Source organism: Gallinula chloropus (assembly GCF_964237585.1).
Source record: "Gallinula chloropus genome assembly, chromosome: 4".
NCBI classification, from domain to species: Eukaryota; Metazoa; Chordata; class Aves; order Gruiformes; family Rallidae; genus Gallinula; species Gallinula chloropus.
In genome coordinates, this window is record NC_140088.1 from 72,821,341 (window position 1) to 72,836,695 (window position 15,355).

The 15,355-nt window shown below is 38.9% G+C and overlaps 1 protein-coding gene across 1 annotated transcript; it reads left to right on the forward strand.

Annotated features, from left to right (window-relative positions):
• Positions 1-746: 746 nt before the first annotated feature.
• Positions 747-11,946, forward strand: LRIT3 (leucine rich repeat, Ig-like and transmembrane domains 3; the record flags this gene model as incomplete). Its single annotated transcript, XM_084263664.1, has 4 exons — positions 747-862; positions 2,067-2,545; positions 9,475-9,780; positions 10,844-11,946. 4 exons carry the CDS (start codon positions 747-749, stop codon positions 11,944-11,946), a joined length of 2,004 nt encoding a protein of 667 aa, XP_084119790.1.
• Positions 11,947-15,355: the final 3,409 nt, after the last annotated feature.

Sequence of the window (15,355 nt, forward strand, 5' to 3'; positions counted from 1 at the left end):
AAAGCACATAGAACTGAGTAAACATTTCTTGTCATTTCTCATAATTTCTAGATAAATCTCACGGTCTGTTGTGTAATTTTTCCCAAAAAAAACCCCTTCGATAATGTGAGCAATTGATTTATTCAGGATGGAAGAGATGACTGTGCATAGATCTATGTATGAATGGTAGTATATGCAATCCTGATTCTCAGATTTTGAGAATAACTATTTTCTTTTGTTATGTATGCATGCATCTGAAGTTTGGCTTTGCAGTGTGTAACTTATTTAAAATATATGTAGATTTTTTGTTGTTTTTTTTTTTTTTTAAAAATCAACACCCTGTTTTACAGGATTTTTAAAAAGCTTTGCAATCTAGGCTTCCTATTAATTTATAATTTTTAGTATGAAATAAAATTCCATGCAATATCTTCATGTTGGACAGAAACTAATGCATAGCCTCTTAGAAGGAGTGAAGAGATATTTTATTGCATACTAACCCTACAAGCTACATAGTAAAATAGCCTTGAAACGTGCTGCGGATATATTTGAAACAGAGCGTGTTCTTCTGACAGAATAAAGAATCGACTGGTTTAACTGATCCCTTTCAGGATACATTTGAAGGTTAAGCAACTACAGATCTCGGCTAATCTGGTGTAATCTGCTGTTACTAAATGGATGTCTCCATTCGCATTCGTACCACACTGCACATGAGTACCTAGGAATAAAGTTTTCAAGTTTTTCCATCCCAGTTCTGCTGGAAGGAAGCCATGTATCTGTTCATTTGCTTTTACCTCCTGATGAGCTTTTTTGAAGAAATGCATGGGTTTTGTCCTTCACAATGCACTTGCGTTTACCATGGCAGAAGTGATGGCACTGGAACAAGGTATATATTTTATTATTTGTTTTTCAAGGCAATTCATAAAGAAAAGGGATGAAGAAATTTGAAATCACATTCTCTTACATTGCATGTTAGTTCTAGCATAGTTGAAATAGAGGTGTATTTTACACTGGTGGTGTTTGGCTAGCAGTATTCCTGAATAGGAGCAGATGGTGATTATGGCTTTGTACTTAGCAAATAGCTACTTTAAATCTTCAGGTTTTGCAGAGGGCAATTTCTTTCTGCTCCATGATTTTCCTACTATTGTAATATCCTTTCTATTCCTACAAACTAGCTGTCTCCATTAAGGTGATTCTGGTTTAAGTAAATACAGTAGTTTCTTCTTCTTCAATCTGCAGGAAAATAATGTAATTTTAGGTAATAAAGAGGTTGATTTGAAATTTGTTGATCTGGGTCTTGTCAGTTTTGGGACATACTATTTGTCATTGCTATTTATTGTCACTGCATGTGTAGTATAAAGCTGCATGAGAAGGTGGTACAGTAGAAGAAGAATACAGAGACAAGAATATAGGGGGACAAAATCAAAGATAGGCTTATCGAGGGGAGGAGAATGTTCAAGCTAATGTGTGTCAAACAATGTACCCATAAGCAGTGGGAGCATACTGAATCTTGAAAATGCAGAAATCTCATTTCGCTGAAATCAAGGAGCAGAAAGTTCTTAGCATGTCTAAAAGGCAGGTGATTTCTATGTACACGCCAGAAATAGAGCTAGAAAGTTCTTTAGAGAAACAAGATAATATTTTCAGTTCACAGTCTATTCTGCAGAGTAAATATAGACACAGAAATACTTTGAATCTTCATCATGCAGAAAAATTAGAAATCAGTAATCCAGTTCTGAATTTTAGTAAAACAGACAGCATGCAGTCCCACTTCAGATACATCATGTATTATTCCTTATACAATGGGATCTGCTTTTCGGTTGTCAGTAGAACGATGGACAGAAGATGGTGTTTACATGCTTTAGGTTAAGGAAATCTAGATTTCATGTGAAAGTGTCATTGATATTTTTTATGCTTTTTCTCATTCGAAAATAGATGTTTTTCTCTTCAGATTTTAAATGCAGAGAACTTCTTGATTTGATATTCAATATTCTGCTAGTAGCATTGCAGACAGTAATAGCATTTGCATTTAAGTCTGAAATACAAATTTTTGATAAAGGAATGACAACTTCTTTTTCTTTTGATGCTAGGTCTGTGCTCTGTAATGATCCTGACATGTATGAGATACCTGTGAACGTTCCTGTGGATACTGTAAAACTTCGCATAGAGAAAACTGTCATACGAAGGATTCCAACTGAAGCCTTTTACTACCTAGTAGACCTCAAATACCTGTGGGTAACTTACAACTGTGTTGCCAACATTGATATCAGCAGTTTCTACAACTTGAAACAACTGCATGAGCTACGGCTGGATGGCAATCTGCTTTCAACTTTCCCTTGGGAATCACTGGCAGAGATGCCCAACCTACGGACTCTTGATTTACACAACAATAAAGTGACCAGCATTCCCATTGATGCTGGCCGGTACCTGAGAAACCTCACCTACCTGGACATATCCAGCAACAGGCTAACTACCTTGCCATCAGATCTGATGGACATTTGGCCCCCCTTCTCAGAAGCTGTCCTGTCCAAGAACACGGACATTCTGGCAACCCAAAGAGTCATTTTGGGTAAGTTAAACAGCTTGTCTCATTACTTATTAAAATGTACCTAAATGTTAAGTTGCAAGTGAGAGCAGGTCAGGGACCAGCTTAGGATTCAGGAGTGTGGGGTTTATCTGGGTCAGTCTTCTAGTTTGCTCTGTGACTGGTTTTTGGTGACAGAAAACTATAAAATTAGGATAGTGACCTCCATGTTTGCTGTAATCTCAGGATTATAAAATTGAAGTAAAATCCACGGGATACCTGTCTACCAAAATACAAACCATATGGAGTATTCAGCATCCATATAAATGCAGGACTTCCAAAATTTGTTTCTGATGACATTTCCCTCATCACTGTGTATGGTTGCAACTGTAAGCATATCCATTTGCAACTCATTTTTCCAGTGGCTCACAAGCCAAACAAGTAGCTAGGGATGATGCTCACAGGGAGCCAGTCCAGGGAGACAGTGCTGCAAATAGTGCTGATGTCTCAAAAGAGGGCAGCTCAGCAGCTCTGCTCTCACCGTGATTCCTGTTGACCTGGTGTTGCTCTAAAACTGACTGGTTTTTATTATTTTATTCCATCTCTCTACTATCTCTCTACTGTTTGTGACTTTACCTTACACTTTCCTCTTCCTAGTCTTGCAGGTAACCCCTTTCTCTTCTGCAGTTTCAGACCATGGCTGGAACAGCTCTATCAGTAGTGTTCCCTTACATCCCTGTTTATGTCTAAGTGCATGTTTTTATGTTTGTGTAGTGTAGCAGGTGGAAGGGAGGAAGACCAGCTGGCTCTCTGTAAATTAATTGCAGGAATTCTGTGCCCACTAGTATAGATCTGTCTTCCATTTTACTGCCCAGTATTTCCAACTTCTTGACCTAAACCCCCAGATTTGTTCAGCTGCTTTGTTTCACAACAGAAACTGAAACTCTTCTTCAGATAGTAAGAGTGTATATGAGTAACTTAATAGAACCAAGTAGGGAAAATGAGGTCCTCGCATGATGGCTATAGATTTGCAGCATTAACAAGATCTTGGTTTATTTAGGATTAAGAAAAAGAAAGAAAAGCTGTTAAAGTAAGCCCAGCTCTGTACCTGCTTACCTGTCCCCCAAATGAAGGCTACAGGAGGCAGTAGAGTAGGAGCTGACAGTGCTAGATCTAATCCTCCTGATGATCTCATGCAGGAGTCACAGAGGTTACTTGGTTTCCATGTCTTAAAACACCCCCCCCCCCCCCCCCAAAAAAAAACCAACCCCCTCAACCCTCTTCTCTCCTTTTTTTGCTCTGGCAACTACCAGTAGGCTTTGTTGGTGCAGGCACTTTCCCAGCCTCCTTTAGTTCTGGCAAACCCTCTGGTGCCATCATTGGGTTCTCTACAGAATTGAGATGTGACCTTTGGATCATTTTCATTTATGAACTACAGCTGGGTTTGAACATAGGTCTACAGAGAGGAAAACACACTCACTTCATACAGCTCCTTGCTTCTCTTTTTGTAATGTTATGTGCTGAGGGAACCTCTGTGCAATGGTAATACATTTGGAACTGAGAAAGCAAAATGCCCGGTAGTACTTTCGTTGTGTTGTGTTGTGTTGAGCAAATCTGTCTTAAGTGAGTTGCAAATAATTAGCTGAATTTTCTTTTACTGACATCACAGCCTTCTGATGAGTAGTGCTTGCTATGTAAGAAACTCCGTAGCGAATAAGAAAAAATCCCCTTCCTCTGGAGATTAGAAAATGCAGTCCTGTGTATGTCATGGGTTATTTTGACAAGCTTACTTAGTCTCTACTAAATGTTAATTACCTATATTACTAGAGCTTTCAAAGTTGCGGTTATGCCACTCACATTCACTGCCAGAGGCTCATCCTTAGGTTGCAGTTGATGGACAGTTAGAAAGCAGTTGTTTTTCTGGAACTATCAGTTGAGAGAAACTATCAGGCTTGAAAGATGACCTAGGAGTTGAGATGTCTCTATAATGCTCCAACCACAGGAGCTGTCAGTTTAGAATGATAGGAGCAAGGTGTGCTCTGTGGAATTATTTTCTCTTTGACACCCCTCCTGTCTCTACCAGGAATGCTGGAGCCTGAGGGAGGAGAAATGTATCCCATAGATACTCTCCCCCTCCTCAGTAGAGATAGTAATCACAGAGGTATGTCATCAGGAAGGATTTCAAAAAAGCCTTTAGCCTGCTGGGATGCAGATCCAGATGGACTAAACTGTTCTTGTTAAGTCAATTTTAAAGCCTGCAGTCAGACCATTTCTCTGGTAACCTCTTACAGTGCTTATCTACCAGGATAGTGAGAAAGTTTCTCTTAATATCTAACCTCAATCTCCCTCACTGCAAACTAAGCTGATTACCTCTTGTCCTACATGAGATGGACGTACAGAAAAATTAATTACCATCTCTTACAGTAACCTTTCGTACATTTACCTTAACCAATTGTGCAGTCTAAGAAACTGGAGAAGGTCTGGAGAAAATGGAGTCCAGTTTCTTAGACTGGAGAAAGTCTAAGATACTCAACACTCAAACTGTGAGGGTTGGTTTTTTATTTGTTTGGGTTTCCCTCCCCCCCACCACCTCCCATTTTCTACTATAGTTACTGGTTCCCTTTGGACTCCTTTTGAGTTTGGGGGGAAAAAATGTTTCTCTTGAAATGTACTGTCCACAATTGCATGCAGTGCTTGCTTTGATACTCGAGTGTGTCCTGTGTACTCCAGCTGTTCCTTGTGGGAGCATTCAGCCTGATCTGTGTGCCTACATGGGATGGTGACTGTACCTAGAGCTCTGCTAGAAGCTGGAATCCAGAGCAAATAAATGCTGTGTAGTTAGGAAAGCAGCAGTCAGATTCTACATAATGTAAGCAGTTGTGGCTTGAGCTGGCTCTTCTTCTAGTTCTGCCAAAACAAGATTGTCACTTGTTCTTAAGTAACAAGATGAACAACAGCAAAGCCCCAAGATCATGTTTGTGCATATGTATTTTTTTAACACCAGGAGGCAATTTTATCTTCAGTGTCTTGACTGGACATTAAGAAGGTTGCCCGTGTTTACTTCAAGGACTCTTGAAGGAGTCATGGAGTACTTTTGTCAGGGGACTGGCAGATTAGCATTTCATTGTTCCTGTTCATAATCTCTGTACTTAGGGGGTTGGGTTTTCTTATTACCTTCCAGTGTATGATCTTCCTCTGTGTGGACACTATGCTAAATGAAAAAGAGTTGGAGGATGATTCCTGGCCCCATAGCCAACTGTCTCACTCTGGCTCTCATCACACAGTTCAGGGATAACTCTCCTTAAAGCTGACTGGCTGCTCCATACTTTGTAAGATTTAGCGTTTGGTTTTCTGTGGCCTCTTTGGGATGCTGCAGTGACTTTAAAATGTAACTGGGTGGGTGGGGGCATTTTTTTCTCCAGTTCAAATTGCCTGAACTAATATGAGAATTGCACCGCAACCCATAGAATCATGATTTTGTAATATAAAATAGCAAGGGTATGATGTGTGCCTGATTGACTGATAGGCATGCAGGTCAGTTTGGAGGGAAAAAGCCTGCTGCGCTTATGTTGAGGGGAAAGAAAGGGATAGGAAGAGCTGTCCGTGGTGTAGTTGCATCCGTAAGCCCTTCAGGGAGCAGTCCCTGAAGTGTGAACTGTCCCCGGAGCCATATCTGACCTCATCTTGGAGAGTGCCCTTTGGAACAATTCAAAACAAAGCTGTGGAGTGAGCAGATGATTAAGCAGTGGAAATGTTCAAGGGACCAGCATGTGAGTTCATCTGGCCCTCTCTTAGTTACGTCTGGACCTACAGCCTAATGCTTTGATCCAAATCACAGCTAAGTTTCAGCGCTGGCTGCTGAACAGAGATTGAAATTTCTGGCACGAATGATAGCAGAAGCATTTTCCATATGGAAAATCGCATCTAGTGAGGCACTGAGAGGAACAGAGGAATCCAGGATGTGATAGAGTGGCAGTTAGATGAGATTTTGCCTCTGTTGCCTATGGAAGTGCCAAAGATTTGAAATGCTGCAGGTCCATCAGGCTCCCAGCTGTTATGCTGGGCCATTGGATAGATGCTGCTGTTCCTGAAAGTACTCCCTAGCAATTGCCATGTGTAGAAAACACTGGGACACAGTGTGGGAAGTGGGCTTTACTATTTAGAACCATGGATCAAAAGCTTTGTAGCTTCAGTTGGAAAACCGCCTTGGGTAGGTTGGCCCAAGCTGTGGTGAATATTTCCATCGGCCCAAAACTTGCATGTTTCACACACTGCTGTCTTACAGCCACTGCAAAACAATATGTGGTACAAATTATGGTCTGAGACTGGTTACTGATTTACAAAGGAAATTCCCCTTGTAGCTATTTCAAATGCTAAAGTCCATATTGACACACCATGAGGAAACCCTGCTTACTGAGAAGACTGCAAAAAGGTGCATGCACAGACATACATATGCATGTTTGCCACTGTATATGGAAGCATACTTAAAAATATGTGAGATTAACATATTTTAATTCAGAACAAGGAAAGGTTTTTAAAGCTATTTGTAATCCATGCTAAAATAGGCTGCATTGGTATATTGCAATGGATAAATATTTATTAATGTTTGGTTTACCTTGATTAATATGTATTTCTCAGGTCAGTAAGCTGCCTTAGTATTTCTCCAAAAGAATCCAGGGTTTATAAAGACTTGGTGTTCCTTCAGATACACATACCATTGGAGACTTATCATTATTTTTATTTCTCAGGAAATTGTTTTCCTGAGGGCATTCCATCTCATTCCTTTATTAAAGCACCCCATTTTTTCCAGTTCCTTAATTTTTTCCTTTTTTTCCCCAACCTTTATTCTTTTATGTGTTTGTTCTCTCTTTCACCGTCTTGTAAACACAAGCTGTTAAATTTCAGAATCCCCTTTGTAGTTTGGAAACTAGGTTTACATTCCCATTTCTGTTCTCTTCAATAAGTATAATCAAATTCAGTGTTTTATCCTTGCTTCCAGCTCAATAGTACTTTCATCTTTTCATTTTGGGAATTCACATGACTTGATGACTTACAATGGCTGTGCAAGTTTACTAAAGATAATGTGAATACTGACAGATATTGGCAAGACACAGATAAATAGAAGGAATGAGCCATGGATGCAAGGAAGGAACTCCTGTAGCTGTGTGTATTATATGTATATAAGTCCTGCTGCTTTATCCAGTTCCACTAGGTAACATGATGGATAGAGCAGGTGAGGTGCCTAACTGAAAGAACTCTGTCTTTGCACTAAAGCACAGAAATTCAGAGTCTTCTGAGACTAAAGCTTTCTTCTGAAGCAGAAAACAGACTTTCAGAGTGATTTGAGATAGTTAAACCTGTGTCTCAGACTGGACTAACAACCATTCAATCTAAGGACTATCCATCTTTGCTTCATCATTGCTTCTATTTTGTCAGTTTCTGATATTTATTGTAACAACTTTGTGTCTTCGTCAGGACACTGGGAGAATATAAAAGCCATATATTTATATATATTAGGAAGAAATACTTCACTGGAAGGGTTATCGATCACTAGAACAGGCTGCTGGGAAATGGTTGCATCACCATTCCTGGAAGTATTTAAAAGATGTGTAGATATGGTGCTTAGGGACATGGTTTAGTGGTGGACTTGGTAGTAGCATTAAATTTATGGTTGGAATCAGTGATCTTAAAGGTCTTTTCCAACCTAAATGATTCTGTGATTCTGTTTGAAAGGCCTTTAAGCACTGCAAGTAGTATTAGAAACAATAAGCCTTGTCCTTTCCTGCAGTAAAGCTTGTAGGGTGGGGCAGGGTCACAGAAGAAGTATTTTTCAGTAGCATTCAAAGTTAAGGATGAATCTGCAGTCTGGTATGTGGGATAGTTGTCCTACTGATGCTGCAGATCTGTCCTGATTAACGCTGTGGACCCCAAGTTCCTGCCCTGATGCCTTCTTATAGCACAGCTGCCCTGTGCTTCTGCCCTCCAGATAGCGCAGAGGCCATGCTGGGAGCATCTCTCTTGCTTATGAAATATGTGTGAAGTTCACAGGAAAAATTTGGGGGTTTGAGGTTTTTTGGGTTCTTTAAAATTTTTTTTTTTAAAGAAAAGCAGTTACTGAGACAGTTTCCTTGATTTCCCCTTCTCCATTCCAGTGGGCAGTAAGTACTGAATAAATGTAAAATCTCTTTTGTCTGGGAGGGGTGAGATTGGATTGTGATGTCAGTCATGGAATCTCTTCAGGTCAGGTCTTGTTTTAAAGAACAGGGATTAATTGGGGTTTACCACAGTTTTAACCAATCACTGCCATTGTGCTTAAAATAACCTAACCTTGGTCATGTGATAAAAGGAAGTGGTAGTTAATTATTCATATATTCTTTCATCTAGAGGTTTCTTCGAGAACAAAAGCAGAATTCTTCTATTAGCTGTTTTGATAATTCCTCAGAATGAACATTGCACGATATTAGCAGGTGTTTGAGGGTTTTTTTTCTTTTAATTTTATTAATTAGTAAATTAATTTTTTAATTAGCAAATCAGTAGCAAGGGGTTCTTGCATACCATCCCTTGTTTCGGACTCTTTATTGTTAATACTTGAAAAAAAATACTAAAAAGGTATGCCAAAAACTATAAGTCGCATGAGAAAATACTTGAACTCATGGGTGTTATGCTGTGTGGTGTTTTGCCTGGTGAAGCCACTGTTGCTCTGTGAAGGTCAACATAGCAGAGTAGTCAAAACCAGCTGAGGATTTAGACTTATATTCCACAGAAGTAGCTGCTCCCTTTCACCAAGAGGGAGAAGCCTCTCATTCAGAGGCTTTGGAATCAAGAAGCAAATGTTATAGCTCCTAACAGAAGGTGAGAGATAGGGGTCTCTGCCATCATAAAAATATTGTAGTCACCAGATTTTTTCATACACTGCATGACAGTGTTGTTTGGTTTTTGGTTTTATTCTTTCTCCTCTTCTCTCCCTGCTCCAGGTTTGCAGGACAACCCATGGTTTTGTGACTGTCGCATTTCAAAGCTAATTGAATTTTCCAAAATTGTGGACAACTCAGTTGTACTTCTTGATCCGTTGGTTTCATGTAGTGGACCTGAGAGCTTGGCAGGAATCTTGTTCCAGAGAGCTGAGTTAGAGCAATGTCTTAAACCATCTGTGATGACATCAGCAACAAAGATCACTTCACCTCTGGGAAGCAACGTTCTGCTACGCTGTGATGCAACAGGGTACCCAACACCACAGCTTACTTGGACTAGGTCAGACAATATACCAGTGAACTATACAGGTATAATTGCTCTTTTATAGGAAATGGGAGAGCCTGAAATTGTTGGGTTGCTTGTGCTTTGAGATCATTATGAGTAACAATGGACCAGGTATTGCACCAGCCTGGCAATTGTATCTGTGCAATAGCTTTTATGAAATTCTTTGTCTAGGTTTTGGTCTGAACAGGTCCAACGGACTGTTCTGATTTTGGATGAGGTGAGATGTGGAGATGGGAAGTGGGTGAGGTGGGGAAAGGATAACGGAAAATGGAGATTGGTATAGTTGGGCCCTAACTCAGAAGCCAAAAACCGTAAAGGAGAATCTCTGTTTGGGTTCAAAGTGTTCATGTTTAAAAAGCTAGTGAGGCCACAACTGAGCCACTTAAAACTTACCATTGTAAACACAGGATTTTCCAAAACCCATGTTTTCTGTGTTATTTGCAAATGTTTGTTGCTTATTTGCAAGGCTGATCTTTAATGCTAAGGAGGCTGTGATTGTATGATATTATTCTAGCTGCTGTGGTAGGTGTTTATGCAGTAACTTAAATATAAAAAATGTTTCTTGCTAATGCCAAGTAGTCAGCAGCTATCTGAAGTCATAGGTCTGAAGAAGGTAGTAAGTCCAAAGTCCTTAAATATCTTAAGACAAAGGTATTTTCCAAACGTGTTTTAAATGACTAGTGTGCTCAGTGAAACTAGTGTATCCTAGTCACTTAGTAGCTCTCAGATATTTGATTCTATTTATGTGGTTTTGTTCTACTTAGAGGAAACTGCAAATTATATTGCAATTCCTTCAGACATTCAATTCCCTTTTCACCAAGGCTGAGCACTTTTCTGCAGTAATGTAACATGACTGGGAGTTCCAGAGTTTGTTGGGGAGGGGCTGGGGTGGGGTGTGTTGTTTCAGGTTTTTGGTTGGGTTTGGGGTTTTTTGGTTTGTGGGGTTTTAATTTTTTATTTTATTTTAAAAGTTTAATACTGTGATTCCTTCTGGCGGAAATAACTTAAGGGGAGTAGTAGTCTAACATTGTTTACTTGCTCTTCAGCTCCCTTTTATAATGTTTTACTCTTTGCATTTTCCTGTAGTAATTCAAGAAACACCTGGAGAGGGTGTCAGATGGTCCATAATAAGCTTGACAGGGATTTCCTACAAGGATGCGGGAGAATACAGATGTAAAGCCAAGAACTTAGCAGGAATGTCAGAAGCTGCTGTTACTGTCACAGTGGTTGGTGTAGTTACCACAACTGTGTCACCACAGAAGTATGGAAGGAAGGAAGAGGCAGAGAGACAGAATATCACTCAGGGGAAATCCAAGCAGGAACTTGAGAAGACAACTACACCTCTTCCCACCACACCAACCACCAGAGCTCCGGTTAGCACTGAAAGATCAACAAGCATCAGGTTTACTGACAAGAAGCAATCCAGGCCTGCATTGGAAGGAAAGAAAAGTTCAAAAGGAATGACCAATGGAAACAAAAAGCAAGCTGGGGAGATAACCAAGAAAAGTGAGGAGGCAAAGCAGATCGAGGAGATAAGTAACCAAAGTGAGGAGGCTTCATTGAATACAGCAGGTGTGACCGAGGAAAACGTTACTGTAAGGAACCTAAGAGTGATCAGTGAAACTGATGAACGAGTGACCTTAACTTGGAAAACTGTCAATGCCACAAGCAACTCTGCAGTGACTGTATTATACTCAAAGTATGGTGAGAAAGATATGTTGCCTCTGAGCACTGATTCTAGCAAAAACAAAGTCACGATTGATGGCTTGCAACCTAGTACTCAATATATGGCATGTGTCTCACCCAAAGGAGTGCCACCTACAAAAGAGCAGTGCATTATTTTCTCCACTGATCAGTTAAATGACGAAAGCAGCTCTCAGTTTTCTATTCTGATAGTGGCCAGCAGTGCAGCATGTGTGGTTGTTTTACCTTTGATATTTTTCTTACTCTACAAAGTTTTAAAACTTCGACTGAAACCAAAAACTGCAAAGGAAGCTGACCTTGCAAAAGAAACCTATGTGAAATTTGAAACGCTGTCTCTGAAGCCTCGAACAGTGAATGCAGGGGAGCAGCTCTGGGCACGAAGATACACGGATGAGTCAGAAAGACTTCTCCTTTGTTCTAGGTCAAGCATGGATTCTCAAATGACCTTCAAAAGTGAGGGCTCCAGGTCTGAGTATCTCTGTTGAACATGGGTGAGGGTGGAGGAGATGGAATATATAATAGGTAAAATAAATCCAAAATGATAGTACTGCATCTCAGAGCAGGTTGGCACCAGGTCTTGGTCAGAATATATTAACTGGTGTAACGCAGTCTCCTGGGTGGGTTAGGGTGGTGGATAGGAGGGAGAACAGAAGAAATTGCTTGTTTGGTTGGAGTTTTTATGTTTGTAACTTTGGATGGGAAGGAATGACATTACTGAAAAGATAAATACAGCATGAAATGGATGCCTGGTTAAAGATCTTATATTTTTTGTTTTCATTAAAACATCATTCTGTTTTCTCTTCTCTCATTTTCCTCTATGTTCTAGTTGCATGTATCAAACATTCATCACAGCCTTCATAAAAAAATATGTACTTAATCATAATAGAAAACAGTTTAAACTGCTTCTATTGAGATCAAAACTTCATTGGAAAATACAAGTTTTCTTCTATCAGCTTGTGCTTTGAGATGTCATACAGCTCGGTTTGTACAGTGTCTTGGACTGGAAATGATCTTGGGCAATCAAGACTGAAGTTTTTAAATCACAGCTTATGGTCTCTGGAAGGGTATGATATACGTAGTCATTTTGCAGATGCTATGGCAAAGGAGCTTCTTTAGTATTCTGAAGCTCAGGTAAAATATTATGAGCAACTCTGTGAGAGATACTAGATGTTAATATACATCAAATGATCTTATTTCAAAATCTCAGCCTTAGAATGTACTTGGATGCATATGTCTATATACCTCAATTTCAGAAATATCTTGTGGTACTGTGTAATACAACACACAGTATTTTATATATGTATATATTACATAGATATTGCACAATATTATTTACTACACTGTAGTAATATAATACATTTTGAGATGCAGTTAGAGGAGGTCTTGTCATCAGGTCTTGCTGGATGTGTTATGAAATTCAGTGAGTATAATGAAAGTAATTGTGAGCATGCTTCCCAGTGTTTAAAAAATGGTATTAATAATAATGATGAACGCAGAATTGCTTATTAATTATAATAATGAATTGTCTATTCTGATGCTGGTTCTTTTATTACCTGAAGTAAATAACTTCAGATTTAGGTTCAGATGTTATGATTATGAATATGTAAGAATTGAGAATGAATTTTTCCTAAAAATTACAACTGTGTTGTTTTCTGGGATCTTTCTATGCCTATGAGAACTGTTTGTTTCGCTAGGAAATTGGGCATCTTCTCTTTCCAGAGGGAGAAATATTACTCAAAGCTGCAAACTAAAACTTAGCTGATTAATTTTAAAATAGTGGCATTTCTTGCTGTCACTATTGTAGGATTAAATTTTGCCTGCTGGAATGAGTTTATCTTGCAAGGCATAGGTGGCAACTTTGTCAAAAAAACCTCCGGCATAAAATCATGGCAGAAAACAAACACATTGAAAAATCGCCATAACATCTACATCATGATGCTTGGTGGTCAGGGGTAACAGAATGACTATTTGAGACCATGGGAGCTGTAGTAAAGAAGCAGGTAAGATGTTCAAAAGGGCAGTATTAGCTTATCTAGATAGGCTTTTAGAATTAACCTTGATGTTCCTTTCTGTGTTACTAGTATGCATGGTTAAAAAGTGATCTGTCTTATTTTTCCATGGATAATTTTGATTGTAGTGAATGTATTTTTAGTTTCTGGGTGGAATGTGTTAACTTTGGCACTTTTTTTTTAAATTTGTGGGGTTTTTAAGCAAAGCAGATTCTTTTTCTGTCAAAACCAAGGCTCATCTGACAAGAAGTTCATGGTAAACTAAATTTTTAACAGGACCAGAAATGTTACAGTATTTGCCTTCTGTTTTCCATATATTTAGTGTAGCCAGTGGTTGTTGCTGAAGGTGTTTCAAATTAAAACCATCGTGCTTGTCATACATGACAGCAATTATTTTAACATTTATGTTCTAATTCTTGGTGAAGATTTGATTTCAGGTTTCAAAGCTTTGAATATAATTCTGGAGTTCAAAAGTGCTATCACATGACTTGTAGAGGATGCACCAATATATTGGACTGAGGTGGGGCAAAGCCCATTTGAGAGAGCTCATGTTCTATCAGTATATCAAAGATTTAATGTATTATAAAGGGCATGTTCTTTCAAGAAAACATGAAATAAGTAATTTTTTAATGCAGCTCTTGAGGCAACAGAGTTATATTACCCATATGTACTTCGGTACTTCATGTCAAAACAGCAAATTTGCTGGAGAATTTTGATATGAATTTACTATAAAGGCCAAATCACACGATAAAGACATGTGCCCTGCATCACCCAGGATTGGTTTAATTAAAGAGCTGGAGGAATATTTCTGGTAACAGATGCAAAGCTTTATACTGTAAATTGTTAGTATTAATGATAGAATCATTATGAGATAGATTTTGTAACTCGTAGTCACTTTGTACAATACCTTCTCAAATGCAATACTGAATCAATCATCTGTATGAACAGTGATGACTAATCTATGCTTGCCTGGTAGGAGAATTTGGAGAGGATTTAACCAATGTTTATGCATCGCCTTTCATATACTTTGCACTTTGTTAGCTTGGTTTATCCTGCATTTGACCAAAAAAATTCGACCTCTTTTTATACATTACCTATAATGTATGTGTCAGAACTGGATTGTTAATGAAATATCTGAATAATGTGAACAGAATTCCAAATAGATGTAATTTTCACTTAAAGCTTTAGTGGGCCTCAGCATTTGTCATAGCCATAATCCTGGCTTAAATGTGCACTTACTAAGCCAAACTTTAGGCATCCATGCATCTATTTTAGTCCTTGCCATGGCTCACAGTGGACTTTGTATTCCTTGTGCTATCACCAGATTCTCATGCTTTTCTCTGGTGCGGGATTGAGAGAAAAGTCTCATATATACCATGAAAATGTCTGTAGTCACAAAAACATTCAGACTTGGGCTATATCTGAGAGGCTAAACAAAGAACATCTTAAATTCATCACCTTTTCAAATGAAATAATTTAAATAGAAGTTGTTTTGATGTGAAAATAAAAGATTGGTTTTTATATGCGATGGTGTGTTTGACCCTTTCATCTTTGTTTATAGCTTTGGATAATATGTGATGAGTGTACTTGTGGGGACAAGAGCAAATCTGAGAAGAAATAAGAGAAAATACAAAAAGAAGGCTGAGAAACAATGGAAGGATAATATCCTAGGCAATGCTGTGTGCAACACAGGCTTTTGCTTCCAGTTCTGCTATGTACATGGCAAGGGTGCTGGGTTGTATGAAGATACCTTCCAGTTTACAGCAACCAGTGGAGCTCTATACATGCTCCGGTTCGACAAGGTGGGGGTAGCTATAAAATTGAAATGTGGAACAAAAACGCTAGGGGAATCTGAAGAATGTACTTGAAGCTGGTCTTGAAGCCT